At 39.6% G+C, this 12,823-nt stretch overlaps 1 protein-coding gene across 2 annotated transcripts in view; it reads left to right on the forward strand.

Moving 5' to 3' along the window:
• The window catches only part of LOC139408772 (coiled-coil domain-containing protein 136-like), a 50,098-nt gene extending 39,086 nt beyond the window's left edge, over nt 1-11,012 (forward strand). For both annotated transcript variants that reach the window (XM_071153082.1, XM_071153092.1), the window contains 4 exons: nt 1,137-1,425; nt 1,990-2,121; nt 5,097-5,209; nt 10,094-11,012. In XM_071153082.1, the coding sequence (XP_071009183.1) occupies nt 1,137-1,425; nt 1,990-2,121; nt 5,097-5,209; nt 10,094-10,106 (547 nt within the window). In that variant the 3' untranslated portion in view covers nt 10,107-11,012. The remainder of the gene's footprint in view (nt 1-1,136; nt 1,426-1,989; nt 2,122-5,096; nt 5,210-10,093) is intronic.
• Nucleotides 11,013-12,823: the final 1,811 nt, after the last annotated feature.

Genomic DNA, 12,823 nt, shown 5'->3' on the forward strand with positions numbered 1-12,823 from the left:
CCATGTTCACACCGCTACCATCCAGAAGGCGAGGTCAGTACAGGTGCATCAAAGCTGGGACCGAGAGACTGAAAAACAGCTTCTATCTCAAGGCCATCAGACTGCTTAAACAGCAAACACTAACTCAGATGCTGCTGCCTACATTGAGACCCAATCACTGGCCACTTTAATAAATGGATCACTAGTCACTTTAAACAATGTCACTTTAAATAATGCCACTTTAATAAAGTGTACATATCTTACATTACTCATATCATATGTATATACTGTATTTTATACCACCTATTGCATCTTCCCTATGCCGTTCGGCCATCGCTCATCCATTGCCAGATCGCAATTGTAAATGAGAACTTGTTCTCAACTTGCCTACCTGGTTAAATAAAGGTGAAATAAAATAAAAATATGTACATATTCTCATTCACCACTTTAGATTTGTGCGTATTAGGTAGTTGTTCGGGAATTGTTAGATTACTTGTTAGATACTGCACTGTCAGAACTAGAAGCACAAGCATTTCGCTAAACTCGCATTAACATCTGCTAACCATGTGTATGTGACCAATAAAATTTGATTTGATTTGATGCCGGTTGGAAGTACTGCCAAATTCTCTAAAATGACATTGGATAGGTGGGTTATGGTAGAGAAATAAACCTTACATTCTCTGGCAACAGCTCTGGTGGACATTCCTGCAGTCAGCATGCCAATTGCACACTCCCTAAAACTTGAGACATCTGTGGCATTGTTTTGTTTGACAAAACTGCACATTTTAGAGTGGCCTTTTGCTGTCCCCAGCACAAGGTGCACCTGTGTAATGATCATGCTGTTTAATCAGCTTCTTGATATGTCACACCTGTCAGGTGGATGGATTATTCTGGCAAATGAGAAATTCTCACTAACAGGGATGTAAAAATGTTTTGCACAAATTTGAGAGAAATAAGTTTTGTGTGCGTATGGAATATGTCTGGGATCTTTTATTTCAGCTCATGAAACATGGGACCAACACTTTACATATTGCGTTTCTATTTTTGTTTCGTAAAAAGCCTAAGATTTAATTGTTCACCACATCAATTAATCTTATTCTCCTTCTTTTCGCCTAATCCCCTTTGGGATTTTACTCTCTCCTCTCGCTCCACACCAGCTCCAACAGCGTATATCTGTCCCTGAAGGATGGTGAGATAGCTGGTACAGGAGTGGGGGTGGGCACAGAGGAGGGGGGCATGGCGGAGAGCTATATGACCATGGTCAAGTGCCAGTCTACGAGCCCAGGCACCAACTGCCGCCTTGTGGACGCCTCCATCCAGAAGAACATTTCGTTTGATGGGAAGCCCATGACCCCCACCGGCTGGAATGGAGGATTTGGGGAGATCTTCTCACTGAGGGACCAGCTGAAACAGGCTGAGGAGAAGGCCTTGCTGGTACAGAGACAGGTATGTTATGGTAATAGAACGGTACGGTACAGTACAGTACAGTCTGTTGGATGGGTCTGGAAAGGAAGATTCAGGGAGATTTTCTTTCTGAGGGACCAGGTGAAAAAGGCAGGGGAAGGCCTCGCTGGTACAGAGACAGGTATATTAGGCACCAGACGGTACCATAGTAACTATAGTAGTGGATGCTCACTGACTATTGGAGCAGTTTTAATCAGCCAGATTCAGAACTGCGCTGAAGAAAATTATAAAGTCACACATATCAGTGGCAAAGAAAAACAACAGAGCAGCAGCTGCACAATCACTAACAAATTATTAGGCACTGCAGGAATGGACTACGACACAATTTACAGACCTGGCCTGTAATGTGTCGGGATGAATCTCTGTTCTGAAGTGTTCAACAACTGTTCTTTCTAGGGAGTGTTTTCTTGCCACTGTGCTTCTGCTTGCTCTTTGAGGTCTAAGCTGGATTACTGTAAAGATCTTTGTGACAGCTGTGGATGTAAAAAGGGCTTTGTTAATACATGTGATTGATTGATCCTTTATGTTCTACTCTGTCTCCCTCAGTGTGATGGGTTGAAGACGGAGCTGCGGGAACTGCAGGAACTGTATGACTGCAGCCAGAGGGAGAGGGCTGAATTGGAGGAGGAGCTACTGCACTGCAAGGCAGAGCTCGAGAGGTTGGCTGGAGGGTGGCAGGTGAGAGGTCACACTGGGGTTAGAGGTCAGGTGTCACCCTAGTGATAGGAGTTAATAACGGTATATTGCATATAATTCAGGCTTTTTGGGTTTGTTCTAATTGTTTGACTGTTTTCTGACTTCAACATTTCCCTGCTTGAGATTTTTGACTGTTGTGTTTACGCAAATGAAAACAAGAAATACAGCACACACATCACACATATTCTGTGTCTGTTTATTTCACATGTTTTGTGTATAGATACTGTTGAAATATTACCTAATTTAGTGGATATTGAAGTGATTTTGAGAGTTAACCATCCCTGAGACCGGGTCTGGTACCTACGTCTGTAGGGTAAGGAAGTATTTAGCATTTTTACAACCAAATCTACAATTTGGATGGAAATGGCATGTTATAGAAGGGTCCAGACACTTGTTTTGTGATTTCACTTGTTTTTGAGAAACTTACCCCCAACCAACAATAATTTCCTCAACCTTGTTGTGTAGTATAGAGGGTTCTAAAGAAAATCCAAATTAGTAATTTTAGAAACCGAAAAGCTCTCAGTATAGTGATGCAGGTCTTTACATATTGTACACATCATATCCACAACGTTATATTCCATTTTGTGGCAACTCGAGCGATACCTCTCTGTCCATTCTACAATTAACTGCCAAAATAAAGGAAACACTTGAGTAAATGATGAATACAAAGTATATTGAAAGTAGGTGCTTCCACACATGAAGTTGTAGAATCTATGCCAAGGCGCATTGAGCTGTTCTGGCGGCTCGTGGTGGCCCAACATCAGTAATGATCCAGACTCTGACACAACTTGCTTAGGCATAGACCGAGAGGAATTTCCACGCGTCAGTGCATTAACTATTTTCCCAAATGTAGACACATTACCAGAGTCTGAGCTAGAACTCAGAAAGTAGCTTGATTTCGCTTTCTTAAAAGTGGTTATTTGCAGTTGCCTGAAAGCCTCCAATCAGCAACCGAGTCAGTTGGCCCAGGCCAGGCAGGACTGATTTGTCATCATAAAGAGATTTGAAAGTTCTATAGAGTACCAAGCGTTTGTTATATTTTTTGAAGGTGTTTGAAGATGGCCTGTTTATCTGCCATAGAGATAAAAAACGGACAATTGTAATACATTTATTGAACTAGGCAAGGCAAAAACAAATTCTTATTTACAATGACTGCCAAACCTGGACGATGCTGGGCCAATTGTGTGCCGCCCTATGGGACTCCCAATCACGGCCAGATGTGATACAGCCTGGATTTGAACCAGGGACTGTAATGACACCTCCTGCACTGAGATGCAGTGCTTTAGACCGCTGCACCACTCAGGAACCCCAAGATACATATATCATGAAGAAACCCTTGGGGAGAAAAACAAATGTAAAAATTCTAATTTTACGAGGATCAGGTCTGTTTGGCATTTCTAATACATGCAACATGGCAGTGATCACTGAGCTAATTTGCAAAGACACCACCGGAATAGTACTTATGGGGCAAGTTTTCAGAATTAGGTCAATCAGAGAGGATTTTGCATTTTTCTTCTTTTACATGAATCCATGTGTCTTCTGAAATAAGTTGAGTCAAGTCAAGACAAATATTCTTGAAATGATCTGAGGCCAGGGTAAACTAATCTATGTTAAAATCCCGTAAAACAACTAATTCAGATGACAGAAAATACCTTACCAATAATTGTATGTGTGGGGTACAGAGATGAGGTAGTAATCCAAAATCATGTTATCATTGCACACAGAGTGAGTCCATGCAACTTTATTATGTGACTTGTCAAGCCAATTCTTACTTATTTCGGCTACCATAACAAAGAGGTTGAATACTTATTGACTCAAAACATTTCATCTTTAAATTTTTAATCAATTTGTAAAAATGTCTAAAACATAATTCAACATTACGGGGTATTGTGTGTAGGCCATTGACAAAAAAAGTCTCAATTTACTACAATTTACTACAATTCAGGCTGTAGCACAACAAAATGTGGAAAAGGTCAAAGGGCGTGAATACTTTCTGAAGGCACTGTATATCAATATACATACATATACAATATACATGACTGTATATTATAATATGCTTTGATATAAGCTGGCAATGACTGTCAGATCATATCAGAGAACATGCTTGAGGGCTATGATCTCTGTCTGTATGTGGCAATGCAAATTGCCCTCCACTTTGTCTGTGTCATGCCCTCCCTATGGCAGCACTGTCCCTTGTGTCAAACTGTCTGCCTGTCCCAGTCTACAAATACTGTCCCTGTGCATTGTATTATATGTCCACACGCTTTATGTGTTTTACCGTGGACTTGGGAATTTTTTTTTTTTTTTAAATTGTTTTACCTTTATTGAACTAGGCAAGTCAGCTAAGAACACATTTTTATTTACAATGACAGCCTAGCCCAGCCAAACGATGCTGTGCCAATTGTGCACTCCCAAATGTGACTCAGCCTTGATTTGAACCAGGGATTGTAGTGGCACCTCTTGCACTGAGATGAAGTGCTTTAGACCGCTGCACCACTCGAGAGCCCCAATGAATAAGGAAAGAGTTAGGAGATTTTCACCATGTGTTTCAACATCTTGTTTTGTGTCACTATTTTTCATTGTTGTTTGTTTTGTCACCACAGACAATTTCAGTCACGTATGCACATAAATAATCACATGCATTGTACTAATATATTCCATATGAAAAAATATGGTGGCTTACTTTGGCATAATAAATTCTTATGTACTGTCGATCAGTCGAATTGACGGAATCTATCTATCTAGATTTCCATCCCTACCCTATTTGTATCAGTCCATACCATAACTCCCCTATCCCTTCATAGCAAGGCCATATCATGTTTCATTTTGGATTCATTTGGGTGATTTGTGGTGTCCGTATGTAAACGTTTTTGCCCTCCACTCATTTATTATTTCGTTCTCTCCATTGCCCCTCCATCTTCATCCACCCCCTCCCTCCTTTTCTTCCCCTAATCCAGAGCAACATCCATTCGTCTGAGTCCCCTGTTCTCTCCATCCCCTTCATAGGAATGATTGTAATATTGGGAGTGGTTTGGTGCTGGTTGTCCGAGCTGGCGTTCCAGAAAGCAAGGTAGGAGGAAGAATACTTCTCTGTCTGTCGGTCCTCTGCACTTTGTTATGTCCATATAGATAGTTACTGTACGTCAAATTAAGGCCCTATCTTAAAGTAAAGTAACTTGCAGGGGAATGGAGGCATTTTACAAGCTAGGCCAAAACAATCTAAACAAACCCTAAATACATGTCCTGGGTGTTTGTCATACAGAAACTGCTACTTTGAATAACTTTGAATACTTTTTTTCGGAGCCAATGCTAATTTGGGACTAGGCCCTGCCATTAACATTGCCATAGTAATGACGCAAGCTGCAACTTCATTGATTGGGTCCAGACATTTGGAACATTGACTTATTATTGTACAGTAAGGGGAGTGAGAGCTCTCACATCCAAATATTAAAGGGTTTCCACCCTAGAAATGAAACGTGTTACATCATCATGATAATTGTGTGTAACTTCGTTTGTTAGCTAGCTAGCAAGCTTGACCAGAGAGAGAGAGCACTGCGGGTTTTGAAGTCAATTTATCTGCAACAGATTTCCACAAAGATTTTCATTTTTTAAATGTAACCTTTATCTAACTAGGCAAGCCGGTTTTTCAAATTCTTATTTACAATGACGGCCTAGGAACAGTGGGTTAAATGCCTTGTTCAGGGGCAAAACGACAGATTTTTACCTTATCAGCTCAGGGATTCGATCTAGCAACCTTTCGGTTACTGGCCCAACGCTCTAACCACTAGGCTACCTGCCGCCACATGTTTCTCCCAATCTTATTATAAGTACAGAAACATTTGTTTGCCAAAAATGTTGTTCTCACATATTAGTTATTGAACACTGTAAATAATAGGAATTAGTGGTTTGGGGTGGATTATTCCTTTAAGCAAAATTACTGTGAAATACAAGATGCATTTGCATTGAAACCTTGATACTCATTGTGCAATATAGCTAAGCCCTGTTAAACTTCAAAGTAAACGATATTCAATATTAGCTACAGTAGGCCTAGGCTATGTAGACATATACTACTGTTCAAAAGTTTGGGGTCACTTAGAAATGTCCTTGTTTTTGAAAGAAAAGCAAATAAAAGTCAGTTAAAATAACATCAAATTGATCAGAAATACAGTATAGACATGGTTCATGTTGTAAATGACTATTGTAGCTGGAAACGTCTGATTTTTTAAAATGTAATATCTACATAGCCGTACAGAGGCCCATTATCAACAACCATCACTCCTGTGTTCCAATGCCACGTTGTGTTAGCTAATCCAAGTCATTTTAAAAGGCTAATTGATCATTAGAAAACCATTTTGCAATTATGTTAGCACAATTCAAAATAAATAGTACCCGCAAAACACCAGTCTCAACGTCAACAGTGAAGAGGAGACTCCAGGATGCTGGCCTTCTAGGCAGAGTTCCTCTGTCCAGTGTCTGTGTTCTTTTGCCCATTTTTTTATTTTTTTTATTTTTTATTGGCCAGTCTGAGATATGGCTTTTTCTTTGCAACTAGTCGCCTCTTCACTGTTGATGTTGAGACTGGTGTTTTGCGGGTACTATTTAATGAAACTGCCAGTTGAGGACTTGCCTTTGTTACAACTATGAAACAGAAAGCATTGGTGTTGGATCCCGGTATAAGCTTCTCTTATAACTACAAAATACAAATAAATACCCCAACCACCAAGAAGTACGGTCAGTAAGATGGTTAGTCAAATGACAAAAACATCAGTAGCCTAAACATCATTAAAAGCACCAAGTGTGCTTGATAATGGAGAATATCATCACAAAAGCAATAATGGCATTATGAATATAAGTGTTGATATGACAGCAGTCAAAAAGTCAGCTTTCAGTTGGAGCATGTCCATGTCACATAGCCTAAACAACGAAAGCTGTTGAGTGCATTGCTGATTTTATGTCTTGCTTGAGATGTAGGGCCGGCTCCCTCAGTGATGACATTTGTGGTGATAATAGCCCGTAGAATTTTCACCGGCTTGTTCTATTCCAAACCCTGCCATCCTCTCTCCTGTCTCGCCGTTTCATTTGGTGGTGACGTGGGCACCTGCACAGTGCAGACAGTTTTAGCTTTCTTTTTTTTTAGCTTAAGCGCCGGAGGTGAAGATTCAGGTTGAGGCTCAGAATCAGAAGAATACTCAACAGAGAAGTCATCATGATTCATTTCCTCCCCTCCATCAGAAGTCGTTTTAATTCAGATTTTGTAGAAACGCTAACGAGTACATCCATTCGTCTTGGTCTTCGTGACATTGTAAATTAGGCACGCTCTCACTGTGTACACCAAGTAGGCCAGAGTAGACTGATATAGTACATAACATTTTGAGATTATATAATTAGAATAGTTCAATACAATATAATGGACCGCCCTGTTCTTCATTCACAATTGGTGATTACATAATTATGCATAATTCACTTCCATTTTCCCCATCATACTTTAAGCCTACTTCATGTATTTCATCTCCTACTATACTGAACAAAAATATAAAACGCAACATGCAACAATTTCAAATATTTTGCTGAGTTACAGTTCATATAAGGAAATCAATCAATGGAAAAACATTCATTAGGCCCTAGTCTATGGATTTCACATGACTGGACAGACAATCAGAGTGAGTTTGGCATCATCGACTGTCGGGAGAAGGAGGGGATCAGGCCCTAATGTCGAGAGAAGGCGGGGCAATGGGGAAAACCATATACGACATGCCATCCTAAAACGGTCTATAACACCAGTTCTGTTTGTGAAATTAAGATTCTAACAATGGCAAGGACAGAGTGGGGCATGACTTTAAAGATTGCACAGTAATACATTCATGAGCAGTCCAAATGAGTGCTTTAGCAGTTCTATTGTGGGTTTTATAGTAACGACATGTGACTATACAAATGTGTTAGCCTGTCTGTTAATGTGGCATGAACACAACCAGTCATGGTGTATTCATCTGATTGTAAAACAAATAACTTAGTAGTAATAGGTTACCTTCGCAAATTAGTCCAAAATAGCATCCGATCGACTGAAACAGCACCCTTCTGTCTTGTAGCCTCATGTATCTGATGTGGTTTGGTCAAAAAATGATGTCATGCCATACTCTTTTAGTCCAGACAGCATCAGATACATGGGCTACACATCCTGAGATAGAGAGACGCTGTTTCGCTTGCTCAGATGCTTTATCTGACAATGATGGGTCTTTCTGACAGCGCCTGTCTCAGTCAAATAAATTATCAATATTTGAATGTTTTATTTGGACAGGCAAGGAGTTGCGTTAGGGCGGGCCAGGAACCCAAAGGCCCTCCCATAACACCGGCTCTGCCCTGGCTGTAAATGTAGGCAATAAATTGCAAAGCAGGACATCCGCTGTTTCCCATTGAGCTAAACTCTTTGAAAATGGCAAGTTTACGTTCTCATCCATAAACGCACCTCAAGTGCAAGTGTGCTGTTCAGCAATGTAAAGGAAGCTTTATATGAGTTGAGGGCTTGCGAAGTTCACATTGCATACAGCACCTGTCATCCCAACATCTGAAATGTGTTTCTTGCACAGTGAAATTTGCTGCTGCAGCTATGGCCTACTCTTTTAGTTAAAAACACCTTACAAGTACAGTTATTTCTGAAATGTTGCATGTGCAGGATAATGGAAAGACACAATGTACAAAATATATTGATGGGGAGAGTTTAAAGGTGAAAGAATAGACCTATGGCTAGTAGGCTACGACAGTGTGATGCTGATCAGATTCACAACCATTAGGAAAATAGAAATTCCAGCAACCGGTCACCTACATAATGATTAATCGTTTATCAATGGGAGTTAAGCATGTGGTGGTCAATGCTGACAATACATTTTAATTTGAGTGCGTAAACTCTAGAAACCGACAGAATTGTTCTCTCTTGCATTACAGGCCATCATAAATCAACATTCTAAAATGTTTCTACCCGGTCACTGATGTAATAATATGAACCCAAAAGCATGGTGATTTACAGTTACAGTTAGAACCTAGTGTTTCCATTTCCCTTTAAAGAAAAGTAAGACAGATGCTGGTTCAAATCCATCTCGAAGGACCACGAAGATTGTCCGAAATGTTTATTTTGGTTACTACTGCTGTTGTGTAGTTTTGGTTTGATCAGGTGTTCAGAGTTGATATAGGAGTTGAGATATATCATTGATACTCTATGTTTAAGAAATAAGGAGAATATACCACGGCTAAGGGCTGTCCTTACCCACGACACAACGCGGAGTGCCTGAATACAGCCCTTAGTCGTGGTATATTGGCCATATACCACAAACCCCTGAGGTGCGTTATTGCTATTATAAACTGGTTACCAACATAATTAGAGCAGTCAAAATAAATGTTTTGTCATACCCGTGTGTATGCAGTCTGATGTACCACGGGTGTCAGCAAATCAGCATTCAGGGCTCAAACCACCCAGTTTATAAATGTGGATAATTACTAGTCTCGTGCCAGTCAGTTTGTGCTTTAGCCAAGTCTCTTCATTCATTGTCAGGTCAGGCAGAGAGAAGTTGGCTACAGCACATACAGTATGGTACCAGACAAAGTAATTGCTAGCTAGAGGGTGGCAATTAGAAAGTCCCATTTATCGTAAGATGTACATGCATTAAACATATCAAGTATTTTTGAGTGACAGACATGGGACGGTAGGTAGTTTCACACAGTGCTTTCATGTATGACATCACTGTTATATTTTAGATAATTTTTGTTGTAACGTCAGCAAATTATTTAATGCCGAATGTGTACATATTTGTGATTTAAATATTTGGTGACAGTTTTCAGTGCACGTTTGGCGTAAATGTGTTTGTGTGTGCATGTTTATTTCATATTTATATTTATTGTATGCCTTACTAAGTGTGCAAAGGTCTCTAAAATCCACCCCTAACCTTTGTCTCTGCTTCCTCAGGGGAGTGATATAGAATGGAACCCTATTCTGACAGTCACCGCAGCAACAGCTGCGCTTCTGATCATGGTTAGCTTGTTGAGAGCCTTGACCTGATGTTGAGCAGAAAGACAACAACTGTATACGGACAAAGACAGTGATGTCTGCTTATAGACCGCTACCTTCCATTCTACCCTCTTATCACGTCTATCTGGGACCCTACCAGGGCACCAACAACAGACCAGACACCATTCCTCTAATTCATAGCTTGGAAGCAGCAAAATATATTTAGATGGCAACTATTCAGAAAAACACAGGATTTGTGAAAGGAATGTTCTGAAATTGGTAGATAAAGTGATGTGCTGCCACAGCTTTTCAGATGAAAACAGATGGATTCATTTTCTCCCCTGTTCTGGGGAACACATGTCAAGACTTATTAAGAGAGTGTCTTTGTGAAGCTAAGAAGAGAGTGTGAATACATAGTTTCAATGGGAGAGTACCTGTTGAGCCTAAATCTATGTCTACTCCTGTCGTATCCTATTCCTTTCCTGTCTCTCTGTTGATTTGCTTAAGTCCTCCTGAGTTTGAATGTCCAGTATTATTCTTATACAACACTCACCTTGTCTTTCTACATGAATTTATTATGCTACTATCAATGTTGAGTCCTCTATTGATTTGCCTTTGTGATTAGTTCTCTTTAACAATTGCAACCTCTGCATCTTGCACAATTGCTGAATAAAGCTCTTTAACTCATGATATTGTAAATAAGTACTAACAGAAATGTTCTTCAAATATAATTATATCTATGTGTACTGAATTATTTAAAGCGCCTGTCAAACTCATTCCACGGAGGACCAAGTGTCTGCAGGTTTTCGCCCTTGTACTAATTCGTAAGCAACTCCCCTCACTTGGTTGTCTAGGCAATATTTAAAAAAATAACAAAGACAATCGGCACTCCGTGGAATGAGTTTGACACCTCTGATTGATAGGAATATGTCAAATACATGAAATAATGATGTATTTTGAATAGCTTGTGTCTTGTGAATAGCTAAAACCCTAGGGATTTCTCTGAATTAAAGTGAAATTAGTCATGAAGGTCTAGTCTAGAGTGGCAGATACTTTCCCCTAAAGGCAATAACTAATTTATAACACATACACTATGTTCTCATCAATATACACTGTTGTGAAAAAGTTTTTGCCCCCTTTCTGATTCTCTACTTTTGCATATTTTTGATTCTGAATGTTATCAGATCTTCAACCAAAACCTAACATTAGATAAAGATAACCTGAGTGAACAAATAACGCACCAATTACATACTTATTTCATAAACAATGTTATGCAACACCCAATAGGTGAAAAAGTAGTTGCCCCCCTTACGCTCAATAACTGGTTGTGCCACCTTTAGCTGCAATTACTCCACCCAAACGTTTCCTGTAGTTGTTAGGCCATTCCACAAATGTCACTGAGTTAAAGCAGATCTGCATGGAAGTGTGGGACAAGATTCTTTCACAGTGAAGTGAGAGACTGATCAACAACTACAAGTAGTGTTTGGTTGTAGTCATTGTAGCTAAAAGTGGCACAACCAGTCATTGAGTGTAAGGGGTCAGTTATTTTTTCACACAGGGGAACTGGGTGTTGCATAACTTTTGTAATTAAATCATTAAAATATGTTTGTTATTTGTAAGCTCAGGTTCCCTTTATCTAATATTAGGTTTTGGTTGAAGATCTGATAATATTCAGAATAAAAAATAGGCAAAAGTAGAGAAAATCAGAGAGCGGCAAATACTTTCACGGCAATCTACATGTACATTTACTTAAAAATAAAAAGAGCATTCCACTCGTTCTATCTTTAGTGAGGATGAGGATGTTCAATCTTTGTGTCCAAGTTGTAAATACCTATTTGTTATGGTTTCCTCATTAAAGAGAGAAGAGTATGTGAGATAAGCTCAGCTCTTCTAAAGCACCTGTCAACCCTAGCCCGGTGTTTCAAGCCTATGTTTAACCACCACCTCACCCACATAGGAGTGTCCTAGCTATGTTTGTCCACAGCCACAGTCACTTAAAAAAAAAAAGAATTTAATTTAGCCCAGGGCACTGTCAAACAGACTTGGGTTAAAAATCTCAAATCAGTTCAAATACCTCATCCGTGCTTGATTGAGCTTGTTTGTTGAATGCACCAATACAATAGTCCCAAAATTGCAAACCACACCCATCTGGCACTTCAGGCAGGCTAGAGAAAACACTCAGAGTATTTGGAAGACGTCAAATAGTATTTGAACCCAGGTCTGTCGCCGGTAAAGCCTGCATGACTGCACTGTCATACTGTGACAGTGGAATCAGCCTCCCCCCCAAATAATAAATTCAGATGCCAGATTAATAAACAAGTCCACTCACATTCCAAGTAGGGTCACATTTGGAGGTGTCTCTGACACGTCTTTGAGGTCTTCACCAGTTCCCATTGAAATCTGAAATGTTTTGTGCAGTAACACATTAGTGTTAAATTACCTATTTGTAATGTATTGATCATGGTATCTACTCATTTAAACATACAGTAGCAGCTTTTCAGACAAAGGACAGTGGATTTGAACTTTGAACTTGTGAATATTTACAAAACACCTGTACGCACTAATCATAATTGAGTTTTCCCTGTATCCTCTCTCTTTTATTACTCAAAATACTATTATTATTCAGTATTACTTCTCTCGTTAAAATGTATATAAAAAGGAACCTACAGGTGTTTTTATGAGAAGGAC

This window comes from Oncorhynchus clarkii, chromosome 1 (assembly GCF_045791955.1).
Source record: "Oncorhynchus clarkii lewisi isolate Uvic-CL-2024 chromosome 1, UVic_Ocla_1.0, whole genome shotgun sequence".
In the NCBI taxonomy this organism is placed as follows: Eukaryota; Metazoa; Chordata; class Actinopteri; order Salmoniformes; family Salmonidae; genus Oncorhynchus; species Oncorhynchus clarkii.